This window comes from Lagenorhynchus albirostris, chromosome 5 (assembly GCF_949774975.1).
Source record: "Lagenorhynchus albirostris chromosome 5, mLagAlb1.1, whole genome shotgun sequence".
NCBI lineage: Eukaryota > Metazoa > Chordata > Mammalia > Artiodactyla > Delphinidae > Lagenorhynchus > Lagenorhynchus albirostris.
The window spans coordinates 134,678,828-134,705,750 of record NC_083099.1 but is presented as its reverse complement, the minus strand read 5'-3'; the positions used below and the strand labels follow the sequence as shown (position 1 = coordinate 134,705,750).

Here is a 26,923-nt window from a genome sequence, read left to right as displayed (position 1 = left end):
ATGGTCCTTATTTTTATTTGGCCCCCAGCTTATAAACCTTAAGAATGAAATTGAGAACAAAATTCCACAAGGCACTCTAATAAGCTCTCAGAAATCATACTATTCGTACATGAATTATTTTTTTCATCTACAGACTCACTCCTTCAGAAAGCCCCCTGGAGATGGGAAGACATTATGCTACCTGACAATTTCTAAAATCAACTTTGAACTAATCAAATCCATCATAATGAAACTAGTTTATAAATACAAAAAAATTTAAAGTCATTAGGACTGAGTTTTGATTCAAAATCTACAAAAATATCTAAAAAAGTAATAATTTTCCCCTAAAGAATAAAGGTTAATAAAATCATGCAATTTAAAAAATATCAGAGATTACAGAAAAGTCAAAGTAGATACACAATTAGTTTCCTTCATCTCTCATGGAGGAAAAAGGACAGGACACACAAAGAACTACCTAATCTGTAGAGCTCTTCTCAAACGTCTTTTGTACCCTGTCCTCATGAAGGGAATCACTCTGTGAAAAATGGATTCTCTTCCAGGAAGGCTGTAACTGGGTATGAAGCCATGTCAAGATAGAGGGTCCTACAATTAATGCAAGTCCTGTAATCTCCTCTACAAGACACACTACGAAACCCATAGAAGTTCTTGTTCATGGCACCTCTTGAACATGCTATCCATTCTACAGAAAAACTATACTGACAATCCACCAATGGCAAAGCATGCACTCTTGAGTTTTCTGTTACTGATGGTCAGTTTGCATCAAAATATCATCACACTCTAAGTCACTGTTAACTTTTTAAACAAAAATGTAGAGGCTGTGTACACATGGCAAGTCTTTTGAAAAAAAAGTAAATCGGGGAAAAAAGACTTATCAAGGATACAATATGATCTGAGAATTAAATTTTCACTCTAAAAACTCAACTGCAATATCTCACAATCTAATCAAGTAGGGCAACCCAGCACAAAGGCAGAGTTAATTCTTCTTCAAATTTCCGGACATATCTTCCAAATGGATCCACTTGGGAAGGTACCTGGCTAATAAAGAATATTACCAAATGACAAGAACAAAGCTAGAGAATTAATGAAGTATGAAAACATGAAAATTCCAAGTGATCACATGGCAAAAAGTCCAATATTTAGTATTAGACTATCACCTGTTCAGCTTAGTCGATCAAATGCTGCTTAGGGGATGCTAATTTCCAAACTATATAAATGATCTTAATTTGGTCAGTAAATCTGGGGATCATCAGCAATGTTTACTTCATTTTCTCCCCCATAATCATGTACAATACAATCATGACATACAACTTTATAAAGACAGACTTGGTGGTCGTTTGAGTATGGTTCACTTAAACTTCAAAGTAGGAAAAAAAGAAAGAAGCAACTGGAACAAACTTTTTCCCAACATTCCATATACTGGTGGTAAAAGAATAGCTACAGGAAAACATTCTTCTTCCTTTCTTTCAGCATTCAGAATCCATAGGCTCATGCTAACAAAACGAACCTGGCAAACGAACTTGCCCTGAAACAAGCACATGTTAGCGATTTTCAGTACATAATTGATTATACAATGTCTACAAATTCAGTTTTTTAAAATGGAAGTAGGGATTACAGAGAGAGAAAAAACTTTAAAATGAGCAAGTCTTCTACTTCAGGGTAAGAAGGCCTACCAAGATTTGGCAGTGCAGACAGTATATCTTATTCGTGATATCTTAGCATATATTCTGCTCTAAGTGCTCTATGAGAATAATTGGTCTCTCCTTACTTTGGTATGGAAAATTTTAAACCACATTTGCACAATTCAGTCTGTTAAACAAGTTTTACTTCATTTAGATTGAAATTTTACTTTCATCCATCTCTGGGAAAATAAAGTCTTGCAAATAGATGATTTTTCTGCTAAGTAAAATTTGGCTAAAACCTACAGCGTAAACAATGCCTGAGAGATGCAACAGTTACATAAGTGTTTTGTTTTTTTGTTTTTTTCAAAGACCAGTATTTTCTTAAGTTAGTGTCTCATCATATCCTTAAAAGTTCATAAGGAGAAATAAACAAACATGAAAATTCCAAGTGAACACACAGCAAAAAGTCCAATATTTAGTATTAGTTTTACTTGTGGAGTTTCTTCCAACATTTGTAAACAAACAGCCTCCTCCTCCATCAGGTCTCTGAGACTCCTCTTGCTGAGGCTCTTACTTTTAAAGCCACAGAACCAATCTATGAACTTCCAGTACCGGCCTCCATCCTCTGTTTCCTTCTTTCTCTCTTTCTCACCCATGAGAGCTGCTTGCCCATTGGAATAAGCATCTACAGGTGTTTCTGCCTCTGAATGACCTAAAGAAGCCACTGGGTTGCCCTCCTCTCTGCAGGTCACCAACAGATTAACATCTTCAGGCTGCAGGCCCTTAATGCTATCTTCAGATTTCCCATTGGGAATGACGTGGTTGATGGCCTCACTATTCTCACTGCATCTCAGGATGCTCTTCTCTTGCATTTTGTACGGTTCTTCTTTTGGGGAGCAGCTCTCCTTTACCACCAGGCTCTTCTTAGACCAAAAGGTGGTGGTACGAATCTGTTCCTTCGTAGGAGGTGGCGTGAGAAGGCTAACAATTACAGTAATGAGTCCTGTGACCCAAAACAACGCTGTGGCCACGTACATGTAATGGATGTCTTTGATGAAGCCTGGCCTGTTATCAGGTTGGTCACATTCTGGGGCACGGTAGGCAAAGGCCAGTGTCAAACGGACTGCTCCAAGAACAAAGCCAGCCATTCCACCATAGAAAGCCCCTTGTTCATTGCAGCGCTTCCAGAAAATTGCCAGCAGGAATAGGGCTGCAACTGGGGGCGTCAGGTAATCTGCTACCTCCTGAATGTAAAGGTACATCTGGCCTCCTTGCATCTCCACGATGATGGGCACCCACGCAATGCTGATCACTACCATAAAAGCCACAAATATCCTCCCCACAATCATTAGCTCCCGGGAGCTTGCACTCTTGCGGATGAGTTTGTACACATCGAGGGTGAATATGGTACTGGCACTGTTAAAGATAGAGTCCAAGTCACTCATCAGAGCTGCAATCATCACTGCCATCATTAAGCCCCGGAGGCCCACAGGAACCAGCTTCATCACCAGGCGTGGGTACGCAATATTAGAGCACCCAGCTCTGCTTCCACACACTTGCATGCAGTGCTCTGGGTTGATGCAAGCTATATCATCAGCAAACAGTATCCTGGAAATCATTCCTGGGACAACTATGATAAACATTGGCAGAAGCTTCAAGAAGCCAGCCATCAGAGTAGAGCCTTTGGCATGAGCAATGTTTTTAGCCGCTAGGACCCTCTGCACGATGACTTGGTCAGCACACCAGTACCACACCGAAGCTGGGGTCTGCCCAAGAATGAATCCAGGCCAAGGAACATCTTCATCTGTTGGATTCCGCAACATTTTCAGTGCATCTTTCTTAGGGTGGACATTACAAGAATTTGTGTTGGAAAGGTTGTATGTCAACAAGATGGAAGTGACATTGGGTGAGGCCAACATGTACCTTCTCTTAACTTCCTCAAACCCGCCAATCTCCATCATGCTAATAATCATAAGTGTGAGTGCCCCAACGATCATGAGCAGAGCCTGTAGAGTGTCTGTGTAGATCACTGCAACAAGGCCTCCGGTGACAGTCAGCAAAGCAGTCATGCCAATGAGGAGGATGACAGACACATAAAGGTTCCAACCCAAAGACTCCTGGATAAAGAGGGCACCCGAATACAGATCCACTGAGAGCTTGGTGAAGATATAGAGAATCAGAGACAACGCTGCAAAATAGACCTGAATCCTATGGCCACCAAATCGCTTGGACAAGTATTCAGGCATGGTGTATACCCCTGACCGGATGTAAATCGGGATGAAAACCCATCCCAGAAGTTGCAAAAGCAGTAAGGCATTGAATTCCCATGCGCCCACTGCAAATCCACTTGCAGCTCCAGATCCTGCCAGCCCAATGAAGTGCTCACTCCCAATATTGCTCACAAACAGAGAGGCACCAATTGCTACCCAGGTCATAGAGCGCCCCGCCAGGAAGTATCCACTTACAGTGCTTCTATTAGATTTCCACATGGCAAAAAAACCAATGCCCATGACCAGGATAAAATACAGGGCCACTATGGCAATGTCTGCTGTCTCCAGCACAGCCCTCATTTTGGTAACTTTGTGAATAAAAGTGTCCAATGACAGAAGTGTCCAACTTTTTATTTACTCATTAGTAACCCCAGCCAAGTCTGTAAACCGTACGTGAACTGGACTACACAGAGCAACACAGCAGGTCAAAGTCTTTGTCCTTTGGTTTGCTGTCTTGATGGTGGCGGTTGTGATAAACTTTGAAGGAGACAGTTTAAATTTTCCTCCGCTTCTTAATTGGGATTGAGAACTTAGCTCGTACTCTTAATCCACTCTCCACAAGACCATCAGCATTTACTCAGGTGCTGGAGGAGAAATTCTGAGTTGCAGCTAAGTCTAGTGAAGCCTACTGTACCAACCCTGCAAGGCAGCAAAGACAAAAGACAAAGATTGAATTAGAGGAGGGGCTCACCAAGCGATGAGGAAACTTTCAGTCTAGCAAAACGGCGCAACAAGACATTATAAAAAGAAAAAAAAAGCTTTTAAAATATATGTACTTTAGTTCCACAGGAAAGAGCGATCCATACTATCACATCTGATACTTAAAGTCAGGGAGAATATTTATCATTTTGAAGTAAGAACAAAAATTAATTGACCTCCTAACTAAGTGGCTTAACTTCTCTGGCAACTAAGAAATGCCCACCATGACACTGCCCTTTCTTGTCTTAGTGTGGTAGTCTCATATTGGAAAGGCACCAAGGTCTTAAAGCACTTTGGGGGCGGGGGGGATGACACTAATTATTCATAATAAATAAGGACACCAAAATGAATCTTCAAATACTGTGAATCCTGAGAGTAATGTATTTTATAGCCAGTTAGGGTCCTGGACAGAACAGGTATTTACTAAATATTATCATCTACCCCCAAACACAATACCAAGTACTGCTTAGTCTGTGCAGACTACTGTTACAAAATTTTCCTAAATTCCTACTACAAATGTACATCTGTGCTAGTCATCATACATTAACCTAGAAATTGTGACATGACTCCTGCCCTAAGGGGAAACAAGATGTTCCACACAAAAAAACTAGGAACATACCTAAACAACCCTAAAATTTTACTCTGCTAGCTAGAAGGAAGACATTGAAAAAAAGATTTTTTTAATGTTACAGAAAGTCATTTCCTTCCCTTCCATTTCATCAGGCATTATTTCCAAGAGAACCTCTGAGATGATAAAGGCACTGACTCAAGGTTTGATTTTGCTGAATAATTTTTCCTTTTAATGCTTTCTTGTTGAAGGGTATACAGAGCAAGGAGAGGAGGAAGAAATAGAAAATTTTTCTGGAAGACTGAAAAATAACGTCATTATTATTATTATTATATCTTCCAAACCTAAACAAAACAGACATCTATAAACCATTAGATAATAAATTGTCTTCAATAAGTCAATCAGATCTTTTCAGTCCTGGATTAAGAAAATCATTGAAAAACAGACATTTAAATTTACCTAAAATTGAGTTTATGAATATGATGGGTTTTCTCCTGGAAAAAGAGACAAATTCTGAATCTTCAAAGTTATTATAATTGGAGCTGAAAGACCAATATGAAAAACATTTTGTTATTCAACCTAATGCCTTCCACATGTTAACTCCTAAAGTGATTTCTCCTTTTGAGATAAGGCAACCTCAGAGTGTAATTTTTTTTATGCTTGACAAAGCAGATGCTTTTTGATGAATCTAGATACTTTCCTTTAAAAATCATTAAGTCCTATAAATGATACTAAAAGCCACCTCTTTTCCAAATAGACCACAGTACTAAACACTTAACAACAAACCTCTTACTGGTAAGGAAAAGAGCTGGAAATAATGCTTAAAGATAAACATGCTACCGAATTAGGTTATTAGGTCTAATTAATAATGCTGCCACGTAGAAATGTCTTAAACCCATCTTTATGCCTTTTTAAGCATAAAGCACTACAACAATTACACCAAAAAAAAACTGACTAAAATCTTTCCTCCTAAAAGCCAGTGTCAATAATGACTGGCATGAGTAAAACTGCCACACACAAAAACATAAAATACACTAAAAGTTGGTATTTGTATCACTTCATACTTGCCAAAACCTGAAGCTGCTTGTATTTCTATGACTACTTTCTCTGACCCCCAAATGTTCAAGTTATTAAAAAAAATACTTGGACATTATTTAGGAAGAATTACCTAAATTTTTAATAAAATCTAATCAGGTGACTAATAAATATTAATTATTTAAAAGGGTACCTGTAACATTTCAGTATAAGGGTTAGGTCCTCAATTACAAAGAAAACTGTAGTTGGCAATTAGGAGATCCCTGCCTCCAACAGAGCTCCCACTGCCATCCAACATCCAAGCCATACCCTTGCCATTTTGTTCCAACTTACACACAGATAAGCCTAGCTTACTGGTCAGAACGGCCATTTCAAGTGTCTCTCTTCTCAACAGCAATACTTGACTATCTGTCTCCTCAAGAAGGGACAAACACCCAGAGTGTTTTTATTTTTGTTTGGAGGGAAGGTGGAATCGGGTATGTGTTGTAGTGGCTGTTGCAGCAGCCTATCTGTTCAAAGAACAGAGTGCTCAGGAACAAAACAAGCCCTTCCTTCTCCGATCACCAGGAAGCACTGCTAAAATAAACAACACTGTTTCCCATTGTCAAGTATGATGCAAGTAAGATATCCAAGCCATATTCTGCTCCCTGATGAATGTTTACACTGGTCTAACCCCTAACTTCCCTAGAACAGCTGGCAGGTAAGCTAGAGAGAAAAAACGTTGGGCCCACAGGAGAGGCAGCAGGACGACGCCAAACACTAGCTCAAGGCTGAGTTCTCAACTCTTTCTGCCCCCTCAGATCCTTCAAAAGCCACTGCCAACAGTCCCCATCTCACTGGATACCATATCAGTCTGGACAGATTTAAGATTTTTCCAACTTAAACAAAAAACATCCAGAGACCAGCACCTAGTAAAGACTGGAAAAGGAAACAAAAACAAAAACAGATCAAATTAGTTTACAGAAAGATATAAAATACTATAATACAATGCAGCCAAATTTCACATTCTAGTCATTAAGAGAGACTGTCACAGGCTTTCAGGAGATAAACTGTGCAATTCTTAAAAAATGGTTCCAAATAAAATATACAAGTTTTGCATATTTTTTCTCACTCTTTTAAAGAAGTAAACATTTCTACAACAAAAATATAACGAACACTATCCAGAGTTCCTTTATTGTTAGAAAGAATATACATGGAAAAATTTTTTCTCCAGCTAAAATGAAATTTTTTAATTTATGTTTTTATATTTCTAGGACTAAGCTGGTTTACGGTTCAGATAAATCCCGTAAGTGAGAAAGGTGGGACAAGTAATAAAAGTAGGTATAGTAATGATAAGTATGTGGGTTGGCTCCTTGGTAGTGCATTTTTAAGAAAATGATTATTTCTATAATGAGAGTAATAGACGTAGAATGTATAAAGAAACGGTCCCCTAGTTATGATGGCCAGTGTAAGAAATTTAGCTGATTTCAATCAAACACAAGGGTGTTGTGAAACTGAGAGACTCTCCCCAACAGGAGGGGCCTTCTGTCTCAGAAAGCAGTGTTTTGTTGATAGTTCCGCACAAAATTAAAATACAATCTTGGTACATGAAAGTACTAGTTCATTTACTTGGATGAATTAAATTACAGTGAAAGAATTAATCCAAATAAAGAAGTGTACACAAATATTTGCTGTGTTTGAACTAGAAAGAGTAAAATAGGTTAAGACCAAATTTAAATCAGCTATTAAACCCCTTCAGGTAATATAATCAAAACATAATTAGTTATGACCAAATCTAACATCTCTCTTCTATTATCTAGGAAAAACATATAGTTTATCTTCCAAACTAGGAAACTATTCTGGGACATTCTGTAAAATCCAGGATGTATGGTCACTCTTAAAAGAAAGTCATCTGCCATAAAAACCAAACAAAGAACAAGAAAAACAAACCTTAAAGCCATCAGGGCTGCAAGTCATAATAAACTCAATGAGGCTAGTGAACTACCAAAGAGTAGAACAAAGTGACCCTCAAAGTGACCAAACCACAACCTTTTTATCTTTGGGGTCGATTTAAAAACCAAACATTCAAAAGGACAATCTGAATAGGCAGAGCCCACTACTGTCAACAGCAGGCTTGCCAAGTCTTGCTCATTTTGATCCAATGGAAAATATTCCCTTTACTAACTAGTAATTTAAGGGGTACAGAATACACCAACACATCTGAAAACTTACATGTGTAGGTGGCATGGTCAAGCAAGCAGACGAGCTTTGAAGGGCTGGGGGTCCAAGCTCTGTCACTTCCTAACTGCAGGATCTTAGGCAAGTAACAATCTCTATGAGCCTCAAATGTCTCATCTGTAAAATGAAAGCACCATGCAGCTCCTAATGGTTTAATAAGGAATAAGTAACACCTAGAAAGTGTGCTGCCCAGTGACACAGGCAGGTGCTCAGTAAACGTCACTTCACTGTCTACAACTTGCATAGACTGGAAGTGGTGATATCGGCGCCTTTCAAATTAAACTGTCAACGATACCCCAGGTGTTTTAAAAGCCTCATAAAAGTTTATAGATAAAAAGAACTAAATAAAATAATGTATTAAATATGCAGTTCTCTCACAAATATTTTAAACAGGCTCCCAACCACCTCAACTATTAGCTCCTATCTACATCACTTCATTCAAGTTAAATACAAAAAAACTCACTAAATTTATATAAAATTCTACTTATGGACTTTTCAGACACATTTTCACTTCTGTTATCTTGATTCAAAGTCCAGCAAAGCAAACTCCTCTAGTGGAATAGGTTACTGGCGCTTGGTATATACATACTCATAACAGGGCCTTCCTCAACCCTTGCTTAACTTTAAAATTGTAGAGCTTGGCTATGATAGCAGTTTATCAGTGACACCAAAAGGAAAATGAGTGTTTCTAATACAACAGATATGAATTCCAGCCAATTTTAAATTACAAGTGGAGCTGAAGACATGTAATCATATAATAGTCCCTAAAACATTTAAGGAGCTTGCCCTTAAATTTCTTTGGCAAAACATTTCTACTATACCTACAATCTTGCTATTCAAGTTTTTGGAAGTATGTAAGAAATGTATGAAACCGTGATTGAACTCAAATGGCATTCAAACTATATTGAGGGTTCCTAGATGGGACATGGGGGTGTCCCATCACAGGGGTGGGAGGTGAGGCAGAGTGAACAGGGATTTAAGCCCCCCTCCAGCAACCCTCTACCAACCAGAACGGCTCTACTTTTAGCAAATTATTGGGGGTGGGGGGTTAGGAGGGATGGTTTCCCATGTAAGTAAGCCATTTCTTCAAATAAAATCTTATTCACCTAGGAAAGTTCATAAATCACTAGATTTATCATTTCATCCATATACACACATCCCCCAAGATACAGTCATTTTAATTTGCTTCTAAGAATGTAGAAGTGTGGCTCACCAGGGGTCTTTTTGGTTTTGTTTATTTTTCGAAAGAAGTCTCAGCAATGAAGATCTTTTGGGTATGGGGGTAAATTTGAAACTACCACTGGTTTCAATATTTATGTGGATGATACCAGAACATGTGTATGGAGCAAACTCCAATAACCTATATTTTTTGAGAGAAATGAAAATGTAAAGTAACGGAGTAGAAGAGCCTATGATACCATATCATGTAATCCCAATGACTAAGCATTTTGTGTTAACTTTTTATGGGAAGAATTCAAGAGGCTCAGCACTATTTGCTTGCAAACGACTAGTTATCATAAATGAGTTATAAATAATGGAGATAAAAAATAACTACCTGGCACTAAGTCCTAACACCTTGTAGGTACTGTACCTAGAGTGCTGTATGCATTACTTTAATCCTCACAACAATTATGGGATAAGTACAATTATGATGATCATTTTACACACAAAACTGAAACCAATGAAGTAGTATAACACCCCAGGATACAGTTATTTGTGTTTACATCTGGATTTGCACTCCCATCTAGGTTTAAATTGCTTCTTCCCTTAATCACTATGCAATACTATCTTTCATGAAAAGGACATTTATTAATAGAAACAAACAATATTAATAAAAGATCATTCAATATCACCCATGTTTAAAAATTTTGAGTTTGCAGAGAAAACAACTGAGATGTATATATAACAAATGTTAACGAAAGTGACTGCAAAGAGTGTACAGGATAAAATCCAACTGAAGTATTTATGTATGATCATTTGTGATAATATATGTATGAAGAAAACGAAGAGATTCAAAACAAAAAGTAGTCCCAGGCACAGGCTTCTCATATAAGTAAAAACACACAGAGCAGGAAATTCGGCTAGAAGATCAAGGCTCAACCAGCTTCTCACTCTCCAAGTCCAAGGCTTTTGCCTCCATTCTCTTTTTCAGTGTTAGAATTAAAAAATTAAGTCTCAAAGTCTATTCTACATCTGACCTTGTTACCACAGGCTATATGAATCTCAGCCTTCCTTCATCTGCTAACTCTTACATCCTTAAGACATTAGGTTAAAAGAACTGGCTATATGATCTATAGATATGAGTTCTCATAGCAAAATCTATGGACCACTGTCCTTACTGAATGAAGAGTTTGTAACCACCTACCCTTTTCCTTGGGAGTGTGAATAATTTGGCTCACCCCCTTAAAGCTGTTCCATTCTCAATCTTCCTCACCTCAGAAAATGGCGACTCCATCCTTACTATTGCTCAAGCCAAAAATTATCAGTCATCCCTGAAGGTTTGCTCACTTTCTCTCTCAACCCACTCATAATCAATCCATTAGCAAAATCTGTTAGCTTTCTCTCAAAAACTATATCCAGAATCAGACCACTCAGAATCTCAACCACTAGCACCCTGCCCCAAATCACCATTCCATCTCATCCAGTTAACTGCCCTAGCCTCTTAACCTGTCTCCAAGCTCTGGCCCTTGGCCCACTACAGGGCATTAACACAGCAAGCAGTCACCTCTTCACTCACAATGCACAATGTACCAAACATGCCTCGGGACCTTGACACTAGCTGTTCCCTATGCAGGACACACTCTGCACCCCCAGATTTTCACAAGACTTGCTCTCCTCTCATTGTCTTTGCTTAAAAGTAACTTCCTAACCATCTCAATCTCTCCTTATCCTGCTTTATTTTTTTCCACAGGACTCAACACCTTCTAACATACTATACAACTTCCTCATATTTACTGTCACTTCATTACCAAAATGTAAATTCCATGAGGGTAGAGACCCTAGTCTCTGATGCTCACTGACGTGGGTCTGTGTCTAGAACACTATCTTGCACACTGCAGGTGCTCAAATGTTTAAATAAATGAATCAAATATTAATGACTAAACACCTGATCAAGAGTGTTAAACTGGGCTTCCCTGGTGGCGCAGTGGTTGAGAGTCCACCTGCTGATGCAGGGGACATGGGTTCGTGCCCCAGTCCGGGAGGATCCCACGTGCCGTGGAGAGGCTAGGCCCGTGAGCCACGGCCGCTGAGCCTGCGCGTCCGGAGCCTGTGCTCCGCAACGGGAGAGGCCACAACAGTGAGAGGCCACAACAGTGAGAGGCCCACGTACCGCAAAAAAAAAAAAGTGTTAAACTTCCAACACTCTATACAATTATCAACAGTGGGATTTTTTTAAAGCAGAAAGAGAAGGCAGATTAAAAGGCCAAGAAGAAGTAAAGCATTTCCTCCCCTACCAAAGTGATTTGCAATCTGAAACAGCTCTAGTTGAGTGTAGAATGATAACAAGACAAATCAGACTAGGCAAGCATGCTGCCCTTTGTTCAGATAAAAATCTCAAAGGGCCGTGACATAGTAAAAACCTGGGGCCACCATCTCATCCTCCCTACCTACCTACTTCCCTTCACTGTACTAACTCCATTTCAGAATGTGTTCCAGATTTTACCTCTTCAATTGTCAATATCCATTTCACAGTGTGCAGTGATATATGCTTCGTGTATTATGGTTGTTTTCATGCAGTCAAAAAGGACAGCCTGGTGTGGGCAAGCAGCACTTCGCTCAGCTCACTCTATACAAATTCAAGCATCCTGCTGATGTCAACACATGAAGAACCTCTCCCATCTCTGCCTCTCCATTACACTTGAAGAATTAAATGAAAAAGTTACTTTAATAACTAGCGCTTACCCCAACATGAGTGCCAGGCACCAGTTTTAAGCTACATGTACCAGACCATTTAATCCTCACAAAATCCCCAAGAGGTAGGCATAATTACCCCCAAATTTACATATGAGAAAATTGAGGACATATTACAGAATTACTAAGGAAGTCCAGAACCATCCTCTGTAAAGATGAAGAATGTATCCTTTTACAACTCTCCCCAGGAAGGTATACATAAAAAAGTGGAAATAAACACAGGTCAGAAAAAAATCTGCTCATCGATACAGAAGGAATGATGCAATCTGAGAATCACCTTTCGTAATCCCTAATGAAGTAAAGTCCCTAGGCAATGATTACAATGCATGCTAGAACGCTTAGGTGAAAGAAAGTTTGATGGGAACTTCAGAATGGATGCATGAAGCTGTCAACACCTACACCCATCAAGAATTAATCTTATCTCTAAAGGCAGACATGAATGCTATACCCAGGAACACTTGCAAAAACATCAAGTAAATACAACCTGTGGATGCTTGGATTCAGATTCAAGCAAATCAACTGTAGAGAAGCAACTGAGACAATTCAGGGCATCTGAATATGGATATTACATGTTAAGGAATTGTAGTGAGGTAGCATAAAGGCACTGTGGTTTTTTGTTTTTGTTTTTTAAGCCCTTACCTTTTAGATACATGATAAATATTTATAGGAGAAATTTTATATCTGCATTTGCATTTGCTGCAGTACTCCAGCAATAACTGATTCTGAATCATCAATAAAATGCTAAATCCAGTGGAAGACTGCTGGAGAAAAGAATATTGAGTCTCAATCAAGTTTGTCACTCCATAAATCACTTAATAATTACTAAAGGAAAAAAGGTACATTTATAATGGAGCAATCTGGTGGATATCACCTAAACCAAATAATTGTTTGACATCCCCAACAGTGGGACAAACTGACATCCCTATGTAACATTCCTGCCAACAATGTTTAACCTAATCTCTAATCATGAGAAAGCAGCTAGACAAATTCAAATTGAGGGATTCTCCCGACCAAAGGGCCTGGACTCTTCAAAGTGACACTGTCCTTAATGACAAAGGCTTGAGAACTGCTCTAGATCAAAAAGACTAAACAACAACCAAATACATGAGCCTTGACTGAATAACGGACTGAAGAACTAAAGGATAACACTGGAATAACAAGGTAAATTAGAACACAAATTGAACATTCTATAACTGTATTGTACTGATGTCAAATCTGAGTGTAATGGTCATGCTATGGTTAGGAAGAAAGTCCTTATTCCTAAGAAAGGCATGTCAACAATACCTGAAACTCTCAAATGATAAAAAAAGAGCCAATATGGCAAATTAGTGATCTAGGTGAAAAGCATACAGGTGTTAACTGAATGGTTCTTATACTGGTAACTCTTCTAAAGGTTTAAAATTTTAAGATAAATATAAAATACTCCAGCAAAAAAAATAAATAAATAAAGGGAAGGGGTGGTGGAGATAAAGCAAGAGTGGTAAATGGTGATAACTGCTGAAACTGGGTGATGGGTACAATATGGAGATTCGTTAAACGAGTCACCTTTACGTATGCTCGAGTCCACATCTTAATTCTCACTTCTATAAAATGAGAAAAACATGTACCTCAAGCCAAATTCATCAAGATAGATCACTAGATAAAAGTCCTGTGGAAAAAAAGTAAGCATTAAACTGTCATATGCTGTCAATTCTTTCAGGAAAGCTTGAAGACGACCTATAAAATAAAAGCCTGCTGAATTGAATGCCATGTTAATATAACCACTCCAAGACCTCTGCACTCATCCCTGCTCTTCTGCCCCCAGTTAATGGCCATGGCTCGCTCCCTCACTTTAGTCTCAGCCTTGCCTGAGCACTATAACGAAAATATAAGGCCACATTTGTCCCCTTATCCTGCTGTTTCTCTTCACAGCATTTGCTAGTTTGTCTCCCTCATTAGAATGTAAGCCCTATGAAAGCTGGAACTTTGTCCTACAGTTTAACCCTCTGTTCCCCAAACACATGGTAGTGCTGGCACCTACTAGGCACTCAAAACAGGTATCCTTCAGTCTAAAGGGACTTTATAGCTCTAGTAACAGTACAGTGTACACTGTTTTCTACAGATGCAGTGATCAAAAGTATAGCTTCTAGTTTGAGACTGCCTTTAGGATCCTGACTTGGCCCCTTACTGAGCTGTGTGGTCCCGGGTACCTTTCTGCTTCAGTTTTTTCATGTGTAAAATGGAGATCACACTATCTAACCCTTAAGATGGCTGAATATTAAAGGGGTGGAGGGAATACACACACACACATATATGTAACACACACACACACACACCCTGCTTAAACCAGCCACTAAGAATTAGGTATTACAAACCGTAAGATTTACAGATCTCGGACATCCAACCAGGTCAACTTGGTGGTTTACTGTCATGTTTTCTGTTCTCATCCTACTTGGCTCCAATTTTATGTTCCTAGAAGAACAGAGGCCAAGAAGTTTCTCATTTTTCCATGAGACTGAGGCCAGAAAATGTAAACACAAGAGTCTTCCTGGTAGACCAGATTCTAATTCTCCCAGGAGGCCAAGTCATAAAATAGAAGATCCTGAAATTGGGATGTTTCCTCAGGCAGATACTTTTGGTTAGAAAATTTTAAAACCTTCTCATCTTCTCCAAGGTTTAGGGAATACAGGATTTTCAAGAAGTAAACAATAGGACCACGAACAGGATAACTTTAACAGAATTTGGAAGGACTGGAAGAAATTATGCCCTGAACTGAACCTAAGAAGTGAACATAAAACTGAGGCATGGTTTTGTAGATTACAAACGCAGCTGGATTTTTCTCTTACATTTCAAAGACAGAACTAGTAGACTGGTATAAAAATCCAGAAAAGTAAGATCAGAAGTGCTTTCCTTGGATGTCAGAAGGTAGGAGATGTTGAAATTATAAGTAGCTTCCAAATATTTCATCCTAATCAGATAAAATATTTAATAAAGGAAATGATATTAGAAGGAATTTCTTTTCTTCACTTTAATCTCCTTAAACTGAATTTGCATAAAATCCTGGCCCTCAGTCTATACATAAGAATGGCATTCCTGAGACCAATCATGCTACTAGTCTGGTGGACTAAAGATCATCCCTGATGGAAACTCAGTGTCTAAGGTTTTCAAGGTAGTATACTTCACAAAACTACTTTCTCATGTAACTGCCAACAAAACAGAAGGCAAGCAGTATACCAGCACAAAAGAATGACAATCAAAACAACCTACTACTGGGTCATATATTTACTTAATAATGGTTGAAGCAATTTTTTTAAAAGGACACTTAAGTATACCTTCCCTGCAACATACGCCCGGCAAAGACCTTACCGCAAAATTTCGCTTTTTATTCAGCAGCAGAAACTCACCTTGAATCCGAATCAAAACCAGTACTGAACAATGTCTTATATTCATAATTTGCACACAGGACACCTGAGCAACTGAAAACAGGACAGGTATCTGGGACTTTGGTCCTCCATCCTTCTAATACAAGCAAAGACTACACATGGGTCCCCACACGAGGACCTTCCCAGCACCTGAAATTCAAGCTCAGCTATGACCTGACCACCACACAGTCAATGTGTTCTCATACTGAAGTATATCCACAGCAATCTGGCTGTTATAGCTGCACTTGGGTTTCTACACCTGACAAAATTAAAGCGTTATAATAGGCAAGGTAGGTGTCAAGGAGACACTGAAGTCTAAACAAAGACAAAACCAGGAATTTTTTTTTTTTTTTTGACCACGCCACATGGCTTGTGGGATCTTACTTAGTTCCCCGACCAGGGATCGAACCCTCGCCCTCAGCAGTGAAAGCACGGAGTCCTAACCACTGGACTGCCAGGGAATTCAGAACCAGGAATTCTTGATGCTAGGACAGAAGCAGGGAAATGCCACTTTATGAGCACTGGGAGCTCCAGGTCGAGGTTTTAAGTCCCTACTTTCACTTGCAATTCCATTTTTAAGCTCTCATCCACATCAACCTCTACTGAAATGTTCCCAAAGTGGGTAAGGATTCCCTTAACTAGGGCACTGTAATCATAATAAAAATGATGGGGGAGAGGGATGGGAACAAATCAACTGTATCCTGGACTTGAAAGGTTGGGAAGAACAAACTGGACCTGAGTTTATTTGCACTTTTGCTGTTATGTATCTGGAGTGAGAGTGGGGAAGTAATAAAGACAAAAAGGGCAAGTCAGTCAAGGTAATGACTTGGCTTCCATTCCATGGAAACATGAAGCCTGACCAAAAATTATAATATTGTATCATCCTCTTGTTCTATCCTCTGACTAGAAGAGCACCTAATTTTTTTCATAGTAATACTATATTCCAAGGATCATGTGTCATATAAGCTAATGTGAATTTCACAGATATACCCTGAGCAAAAAAATGTCATTTTCTAGATAAAGCAGTCTTTTCCAGGAAGCAGTATTTCAAACCTGTAAGGCTTTAGTACAGTGGGTGTAAACCATGCTTAAAATAAGCAATCACCCAGACATCTAAAGAAAAAGTGGACTATGAATACCAATTTCTGACAGTTCATACTAAGTCAACGCCTCAGTCTTTGTACAGCTCTCTGAAGTCTGTACGTACACTTAGCCTAAATGGGCATACATAATCCACGAGTCCAGAACTAGAAACTGATACTACTTTTAAGACATGAACATGTCTGCCATTTACTAATTATAAGTCCTACTGTAAATCAATGACCAATTAACTAGATGGTTTCTGTCAATGTGTGAGCAGCAATTTTTGTAACCTAAATGCTAAAAGAGTTCTAAAGGCAATTAAGGATGTCTTTAAAGAACATCTCAAGCCCATCATCTAAATCAGAAATTACAAGATGGCAGCCATACCTGACCAACAGATACATTTCCTTAGGTCCATGGTGCTTAAATATTTTTAGTTGTGACATCTTAAAAATCAGACTTCCTGTAAAATCTGGATTTCTGGCTAAGAATAGGATAGAAAAGGACAAGCTGGTAAAACCTGGCCCACACTCCCCATGGCAATAATAGACTGTAGTGGTAAGCACCAGCACCACAAGTATGTGTGCACCCACACACACGTACAGACACACACACACGTACAGACACACACACACACACACACACACACACACACACACACACACACACCCCTACCTTCCCCCCACCCCTAGCAGCTCTACCATTTTACCACGGGCCCACCTAACTCCTTTCAGTCTTGAATTACAACACTCCAAACTATGACAAAATAAGGCTGATTCATACTTACCCAGTTTTTAAAACACCGTAGTCAAAAGAATTCAACATATAACCTTTCCATTTCTTAGGCAACTTTGTTAAACAGCTTTCATTAACTCATGAATATATTTACACTTCACATTGCCATCTCCAAACACAATGAAAATGATTTCAAAGTTAGCAGCATTACTATTCGATCTTCTTGGTCACATTCTTGTTTCTTCATCCACTATTATACACTCACACACACACATATTTCTCAACCCTGCTTCATACAGCACCCAATACCCTACATCACCCAATATTTCATTATGCAGCTTCAGAGTAAAATAATCAGGTAGAAAAAAAGTCACAAATTAAGTCTGAAACAAAGTTGGACTTAAAAAACTGACAGTTAAGTACTCATCAATACAATATGTGCATTCTCTTGTAAATGGTCTTATTTTTGACTTGGATCACAGGTACCCCTGGCTTACAAGACAATTATTTAAAAATCAATCAAGCGTGTTAATGAATGTTAACATGTTAATGTTAATGAAACATATACATTCCAGCAACATATGCTATGTTTAAAAAATAAAATAATACTGTTGTATTTTAATTCCTTTGTAAGAAAAATATCTGTACCAATAGGAGTGGAAAAAAATCTCTCAAAATCAACAATTAAAAGGAAAGATGTAGTTTTATAATACATAGCTCCATCAAAAATGAAAAGTAAAATACTAACTGAAGATATCACGTAGCAGCAGAAATCAATTAGGCTATGATCTATCTGCTCCATGTATTGATTTTACTGAAAAAGGGTCATCCCTAAAGATTTAGCAATTGGCAATTAGCAATCAAACATTTACTGAAGATTAAAATACTAAGTTTTCCATCCACCTGCCTCAAATCACCTGGACACTTAGCCTATCTAAAGTAATTCTTTTCTTTAGATTGTTCCCTGTTCTTCACTTTTCCCAACCTTCTCACTTAAAAAACACATTAAACTTAAGTACTAGTTATACAAGGTCAGATGAGAGAGATGAACACAAAGCCCACTTGCAAACAGTTTAGTTGTTGATGAGGAACCCCACTGCACTCAGACTGGGAAAGGCCAGTAGCTACTGAATAAACGCTGCACATCTGTCTGACAGGGAGGCCGTTCCAAGCAGTGGAGTTCATTCATGGGCTCCCTCACACACACATTCTACGTTTCACGGATGCAGAAGCTAGACCTTGCTTAATTAGCATGCAAGCTATTATGCAATAGGGCTCATGTTCACTAATACAAAAATTTCTGAGCAAGTACTATATTCCAGGTTTGATTCAGTCTTGGATTCTGGTAGCTTACACATAACAAAATTTATCTTTTGGAGTCTCTTCATTAAGAAAGTGGGAATAATGGAAAACTACACAATAAAGTTTAATAACTTGCCTGAGATCACAAAGCTACTTTAATGACATACTGAACACCTACTACCTCTAAGGTCGTGTTACCATTTTATCTTCAAAGACGCTCCAACTGAGGGATCACTCCCGTCTTACAGACAGAAATGAGGATCCAAGAGGGTTAAGACTCCTAGTGTAGGTGCCAGGAACCAAAACCAGGTTCATTGTTTCTAAAGCTCTTTCTGCTGTCCCAGTGTCAGTTCTTTGTTTATTCCAACATAACACAACCAGGATCTTCATTTCGGATCTTAATTTCTTCTATTCATTTAGAAAACAAAAATCGGAGCACTTATTGAAGCAAAAGCCTTTGTATCCAAAACAATCATATACAAAAGTAGTAAGTAAAAAAGGGATTAAGGCTAAAATAGGAAATCAAAAAATCATACATACATAACATTTTATCTACATTTAACACATAAACGTATTTGCCAATCTTAATATGGGGTCAAGCACTTGGAGAATGGGATTGATGATGTGGAGCTCCTTGCTGACCGAAGTTTCTGCTGCTTGATCTAAACTGTACCTATAAATGCATCATCTACAATCTCCATTCCAGTTTCATTAAAGTGGAAAGCTTTAAGAAATCTTGTAAAGCAGTCTACATACAGAATCATCCTGGATTATTGTTATTCTTCCTCCAAAACTTTGGTATTACAGCCATATCTAATTCTATAGCCGTTATTTTAGTGACTCACCTTTATCAAGTTTTTCCAAAGAATCCAACTTGGTTTTCAGGAAAAAAAAAAAGTTTGCATTCATTTCATCAGTTTACATATTTAAATTATTATAAAAGCAAGATTACCTGCCATGAAAGAGTCTTGGAAACCAACACAACTTCTGATAAGCATACAACTCTCTCAGTGCAAAGTGTACTGACTTGAAAGCAACTTACTAGCACAAGAGGTCAGCATGCTATCTCACATTCAAGAACTGTTTTAGACAGATAGAAGAGGATTCCCCATAAGGCAGCTAAGTGAACATCAACCTTGTGTGCAAAGCAGAGCAGAGGACAGAAATGAAACAGACCTGACCCTCAAGAACATGTAACCTACCAAAGGAGATATGAAACATTCACCAATTAACTGTAATACTAAGTAGAAAGTGGTCCATGTGATAAGACACAGAAACACACCATGCAAGTCCAAAGGAAATATTATACTCATAACAGTGCAGGTCCTCAATATTTGTTTCATGTACCACATGAGTTAAATGAACTTGAAGCATGTTTTCATGGAGACGATGGGGTAATACAGGAGGGCATTCCAAGAAAAGCAGTGTGACACAGGCACCGAAGGAAATAAAAGGGAATGGTATTTATAGGGATCTACAGCAATTCTCTTTACTTAGTACTATACGAAATGGAGAATGAAAGAAATTGAGAGATGAGGTTAAAAAAAAAAAGACTGGAGTCATATCACAGGTGGCCTTGGATGCCAGACTTCATTAGGAATATCTTTGAAAAAGAGCACATTTCTGAATGTGCTGTAATTTGGCAATGGTGTTGACACAATCAACTGATATGGGACGGTAATGATGTAATCAAAAAGGCATCATTATACAATGCTTTGTGACAATGATTTGTGTTATTTCCTTAAAAATGCATCCCAATTTAATTCTTTCAAAGTATCTCAAGAACTTATATTCTTGCACTCCAAAAAGCATATTTACAGGCATTGATTATCCTCCCCCCAGCAATATGTTAGAGAGACCACCTAAGAAACTGCAAGAATCCAAGCAAGAAACATAAGTAGTTCAGCTAGGGCAGAGAAGAGACTATATGGGATTGAGACCGAAGGAACAAAGAGTTGGATTGGTTCAGCCACATGTGATAGAAAACAGAAGCTACAGACAGAAATAAGTCAGACAAGTTTTGGGGTAGGCAACTCATTAAGTTTGAACCACATTGAGTTTGCAGACCCAAGGGAACATCCAGGAGGCTATAACCAGCACAGAAGAGTACAAACTGCCAGAGTTCTTGACTTGTTACCAAAAAAAAGGCAAACCATATGAAGGTCAAACTACATGAAGGCAAAGGTACAGTATATAAATAAGAGGGAAAGGAAGGAATCAAAGCAGAAATCTCAGAAAACAGCACTGTAAGAAGCTAAGAGAAATGGTGAACCTAGGAAATCATGTGTCTGTAAATAAGGGATCAGCAATTTTTTTGTAAAGGACCAGATAATAAATATAAACAAATGAATAGGGCTATGTTCCAAAACACCTGCATTTATGGACTCTGATATTTGAACTTCATATAACTTTCATAAAATACTCTTAATTTTTTCCCAACTATTTAAAAATGTAAAATCCTTTCTTAAGCTCACAGACCATACAAATGCAGGTGACAGGTTGGATTTGGCCTGTGAACCATATAGTTTGCCAACTCCTGCTCTAAGTACAACAAGGATAACAGGACTGGATTAACTGTCTTTTTCCGAACTTCTGAGGGTAGTTTTTCCTTTAGATAAAATGAGAACTTACAAAACATTCATTAAATTTGAATGATTTCTTTAAATCTGACTAATTCCTTAAATTTGATTCCCCTAAGAGATTAACTACATGTGTTGGTAACATTTCCTGTTGGTTTAGAACTGCCTTCACTAAAAAGATGTATTCCTCATCTTAAACAGACAAATTCTACCTGAACTACAAATACAGTGAAGGTACTAGATGAAAAACATTACTTCAGAATTTCCTCAATGCTTTCACACTCAGTTTTCTTTAAAGTGATTTTATAATCTAAAGGTGAGAAGATTCAACAGCAGTCTGCATCTGAAACATGTAGATTCTAAAAAGCAACAAACAGCTGTACTGAATGTGTGAGTCACGAATAACCAAAGAATTTAGTGCAGAATGTCAAACTTCTGACAGGCAGTCTTCATACATACAAACCATGTCTGGTGAGGAAGGATTCCTTACCCCCAAGCCACTCCTTGTACCTTAGCTGTAAGCTCAGGGGCAGGAACAGGACTCCTTCTTCAATCACTTGCTGCGGCAATAAGCTGTAACCCAAGAAAACTTTAGTACCAAGTGAAAGTACAACATTGCCCACAAGGCTCAAGTCTTTCGTTACTGGATAACTATTTTAAGTTGCCTGATTTCAAGTAGACAAAACACAAAGGGTGATTATTAAAGATACAAGCTAAGCTGTTAAGGGAGGGCTCACAGAAGGAAAAAGAGACTAACTTAGCCATCTGACAACTAGAACAAATATGTTTCCATTTGAACTTCTGTCTGCCACCAACTGACAACAAAAGTATCACTAGCTCCTAGTTATCAAATGTTGCCAAGCAAGTCAAGCTACAATGACCTACCGTTGGCCAGTTCCATACTTGAGTTCATTATTAGACCCTATGCCTACAAAAAGTATCTAAAATGCAAACATTTTGTAGCAATTACTTTCACAAGATCCTAAACTTGGGACACAACTCTAGAGTACACAACTTTTGCCAGGTTTTCTAACCCAAAAGGCTTGACTGAGGAGAAATAGAAGAGACTCTTCACTGCATTATCAGAAAACCTACTGCTTTGCAGTTTTAGGAATATCACTACACTCCTATTTCTAAACTTATAAAACCCAAGTCATAAATTAAACTCAGTACATCGTAAAACTCTTTACTTACAAAGAACTAATTCAATGTTATCGTAAAATTTAAAATATAATCTGATTTTCAATGAAATTAAAAATGAAGGATATTAAACATAAAATAACTTGTGAAATCTCTTTTAATGAAAAAGAATTTGATTTCCAAAGTAGCTATTTTTATTCTTATTTGAAAAATTATGCCAGAGGATATATAAATGCTATTTTATTGTACATACCTATATTCACTTAGAATTAAACTAATTATTATTTAAACCATTAACCTTTAATTCTTCATGTAAAAATTCCTAAGTAGAAATGAGAAAACTTCAGGAAAAAATATTTTCCCAGGGCTTTCACAACTCTAAATATGCCAATTGTGATCATCCTCTGGGCAAACGTGCTAAGACATGATAAAGTGTTGCTAAACTAAGTAACCAAAATATATAAATGTCCTGCATAGATCTTTTTTTAACCTCAAAATTCCTCTTCCTGAGCCTATCCCAAACGTAAAAATTTTCTACGAAGTTCACACAGCTTTTCAACACAGTGTGTGGCTTTAAAATTCAAAAATTGTCTTTTCAATCTATCTTTTACCTAGCTGAAATGAAATACCAATGTGTTAAATCAAATTTCAAAGTGAAATCAAAGGACAAGCCATTTCTCAAACTCTCAGGGGACCTCAGAACTCAGTGTCATATCTCACCTACCAAATGCATGACCCCTCCTCCTCTATCTACCTAAACATTCCCACTGCAAGAGGTCAGGGTAGAGGTGGAGAGAAAACTCACCATCTCACAGGCAATTCGTTACTTTTTCAGTTGTTAGAAAAGGTTTTCCATATGCTGAATAGAGACTGCCTGGAACCCTGCAGCTTGTGATCTTTCTTCTACAGCTATGTCCTCCCATACTACAGCCTTGAAAACCGTGTTTGCCAGAAAGGAATAAAACTCTTACGATGCTGACCGATGACAAGACTTTTCAATACCTTTTTATTCTGGAGACACGTCTACCTAACAATCTACAACTGGTCTAAGCAACCACCTTTTCAAATGGCTTTAGTCATCACCTTTAAAAGTCTGGTTTCACAACATCCATTACTCTACCACATCAACTTTCAGAATTAACCACATTTCTCTACTTTTCACGCTAAATTAAAAACGGGGAATACAGAAAGACAACTTTACATACACACGTTTTAATAAAATTCAAGCTAAATGGTACCTGCAAATAAATTTCTTCTTGGGAGGGCTGGTATCTACATTCGTTAGTACACAAACTTGAAAGCGCAACACAAGCAGGGATTCATTATAATGGACTTCCAATTGCAAACTAAGAAAAAGAACTGAAACTTCTAAGTGACTAACACACAATTGTATGTAGTTCAATAAAGATTCATTCTATATACTACACCCTGAAATCTTCCAATGGGGACTCCCACGAGAGTCTGTGCTACAGTGCAGTGGGTCTTTAACACAAGAAATGCTGTGAGAGCCTCAACACAGTACCTGCATCTAAAATTTCAAATCTCTTCTATGCTCAGTTTTCACCATAAAGAGAGGAGGAATGCTCTTCAGGCCTACAGAGTACCACAAAAAAGAAACAGGAAAACCTCTCTGGGAATCCAAGAAAAGACTGCAACTTCCACATCTTTTACAAGAGTTGTCTAACATTAGAATATTTCCTCAATTCCAAGATACATAAATGATCTGAGGAAGGTGGGAAAGGAAAATAAGTCATCAAGGGGTACACTAAGAGGTATACATTTCAGAATCTAAAAATATAAAAGATATGCATCTTAAAGTTGAGGAGTTACATAGAATAGGCTACCTGCAAGCGGAACTGCAAACCACTGCATATTAGAAGGAAGGCTTCCCCAAAGCCTGTCAGAGATATACAAGCTCATGGTGGCATTTTTCATTCATTTCCCCCAAAGTATGGATCTTATTTTAGGATCCAATTTCCCCAAATGGAAAGCAAGCAAAACTGTTCAAAACCAGTAAGTCTTTGTGTTTGTTACCCATTGACAACCTACTCAAAAACAGGTTTTATGAACAATACAAAAAGAAATTTTTTGTTGTTTAATCTTACTTTATTTAGGTCAAGGATCTCTTCAACACAACTTCATCATTGTTACAATGTCCTTATCTGTAGCCATGGAGGCCTCCGCCTCCAGGGAGGAGTTCACCTTGATTATTTGCAAAGGGCCCCTGCCCAACCTCGCCAGGATTTCAAGGAAGGTTAATTGAATTATTATTTTAAATACACTGTACTATGTGGCTTATCTGAACTGGAGTAAAAAATGTATGATCCACACCAAAGACTGTGAATCCTGGTTGTTACAGGATACAAAAAAAAAAAGGAACACAGAGGAAATACATTTAACTAACATACTTGAAGCTCTGTTAACAAATGTACAGTACTTGGCAGCTATGCTAAAGACAAAGAAGAGTTCTGAATTTTCATTCCAAAGGTTTATGGAATGAACAAATACTATGTCTATACGTTGACTCAAATACATTGACTGTTTAATGATACTTGTTTTCTCCCTAAAACAAGGTGAAACAAAAGAAATTTCAGTATCTCCATTTCCCAGGTTCTGATAGCTCCTAAAACGCATAACTTAAAGGGAGGACTTAAACTGCCACATAATTTTAAATGTTTCCTTTTTAATACTGTGCTTTTCTTTTCTTCATTGTTCCCATTCTCTTTAAGCAGTGTATTTCAGTATAGAGAGAAGAGGGCCAAGAAAGGGGCAATACTCAGGAGGCTAAACAATGCAATCTTACCCTCCCCCAAATTCAGGGAGAACAAGCTTGGGGACACAATGGTATGCCTGACCAGACTCTCCAGACCTGATCGAGAGACACTGGTGTCTTTTCCACTTTACAGTGTGCAAAGAACGGAACGATTTTCTAATGCTCTGTGATTGGCAGCGTTTCAACAGCGCTTGGACCAAGACCCCAGGCTTAACTTCCTAACAGCTCCTTTTCAAAACTGACCCAAAACATGGAATGTGCCCAAGCCTCTGGCGCTGTAGGAAGCTATCTTCCCAAAGTTCGAACATCGAATTATTATCATTTTTATTATTATACCTGGAAGGGAAGAGGGGGAGGAAAAAAAGCACACACCACACTCTACGTTACCGAATTCACGGAAGAATGGGGATTTCGGCGACGGCTTGAGGAGTACCTGACCCAGAACAGAGAACGAAGAGCTGCCTCCGGGCCGCGGGTCCCTGTCCTCGGCCACAGCGTTACCTGGAGTGAACGGACTGCAGGATCGCTTAACATCCCTCCAAACCTGAAATCCTCTACCTCAAGAGCAATCAAAAGCAGAAGGAGCCAAATTTCTTCCGGAAGGCGCAAAAAAGGCCACAACTTGGATGAATGAAACTGGGCTAAGGGCACCCGGAGCAGGGCTGTCGCTGAAGTCAGAAAACGAGAAGTCAAAGATTTTTTTTTTGACGTGAGAGCCGGTTCTACGCGACCGTGGTCCAGACAATCGCACAAACACGCTTTGGAGAAGGTTTTATTGAGCGCGGACAGTTCCGGGGCGGCCGGCGGAGGCGAGGCGGAGGCGGGTGGGCGGCGGAGCTGGGCCGGAGCGGGCGGCAGCGGCGGGGCCGGCGACGAGGCAGCTTCGCGACGGCGGGCGCGGGACCCGGGCCGGGGCCGGGCGCTGGCGCGTGTCCTCCCGCGGACCTTCCACTGGACTCCCGCGGGCCGCCCCGCCCCCCGTCCCCCGCCCGCCCGCCCGCCAGCCAGACCGCCCGGCGGCCGCGTGCGAGGCACACCCTCCCGCGGCCGCGCGCACGCGGCCTCGCCGGGCCGGCCGGCCCCACGCGCCCCCTCAGCGCGGACGCCCGCCGCCCGCAGCCCGCGGCCCCGGCCCCCTCCGGCCGCGCGGGGAGGGCGGGGAGGGCGGGGGGCGGCGGCCTAGCGGCTGCGAGGGCGCCCGCGCGGGAAGGCGGGTTCTGAGGGGAAGGTCACTTACCCGCTGCATGGCTTTCAGGATCAAAGCCAGCTCGTAGCGGGGCATGCCCGAACACACAGCTCTCGGCTCCGAACCGAGCCGGCTCCCGGGACGCAGGAGGGCGGGGACCGCACGGACCGGACAGGATGCTGGGCCGGAAGGCTCCCAGGCGGCGAAAGCACACTCCGGCCGAGCGAGCCCGGGCTTTAAGGCTCTGGCAGCTGCGCAGACGGGGCGCCACGCCCCCTCAGCGAGCCACGCCCCCGTAGGCCAAGCCACGCCCCCTCTGTAAGGCGGCTGCGCCGACCCCCTCCACAGCAGCGCTCCCCGCCGCCCGCGGTCCCCGCCGGACCCCCCCACCCTGGCCCCGCAGG

General features: G+C 39.7%; 2 protein-coding genes across 7 annotated transcripts in view; both read right to left on the bottom strand.

The window, feature by feature from the left end:
* The window catches only part of MRPS6 (mitochondrial ribosomal protein S6), a 66,506-nt gene that overhangs the window by 38,914 nt on the left and 669 nt on the right, over window positions 1-26,923 (bottom strand). The window contains exon 2 of the mRNA XM_060150890.1: window positions 26,571-26,770. Coding sequence (XP_060006873.1) covers window positions 26,571-26,770 — 200 coding nt within the window. The remainder of the gene's footprint in view (window positions 1-26,570; window positions 26,771-26,923) is intronic.
* SLC5A3 (solute carrier family 5 member 3) lies at window positions 1,278-26,708 on the bottom strand. Of its 6 annotated transcripts, XM_060150887.1 has the most exons (4): window positions 24,083-24,571; window positions 21,911-21,993; window positions 19,687-19,714; window positions 1,278-4,528 (listed from the first exon to the last, which is right to left on the bottom strand). In XM_060150887.1, the coding sequence occupies exon 4, from the start codon at window positions 4,187-4,189 to the stop codon at window positions 2,033-2,035; it is 2,157 nt and encodes a 718-aa protein (XP_060006870.1). In that variant the 5' UTR covers window positions 4,190-4,528; window positions 19,687-19,714; window positions 21,911-21,993; window positions 24,083-24,571; the 3' UTR covers window positions 1,278-2,032. The 6 variants fall into 6 exon arrangements, with proteins under 6 accessions (XP_060006870.1, XP_060006866.1, XP_060006871.1 ...); XM_060150883.1 differs by lacking the exons at window positions 19,687-19,714; window positions 21,911-21,993; window positions 24,083-24,571 and adding exons at window positions 5,616-5,698; window positions 26,571-26,699; XM_060150888.1 differs by lacking the exon at window positions 19,687-19,714.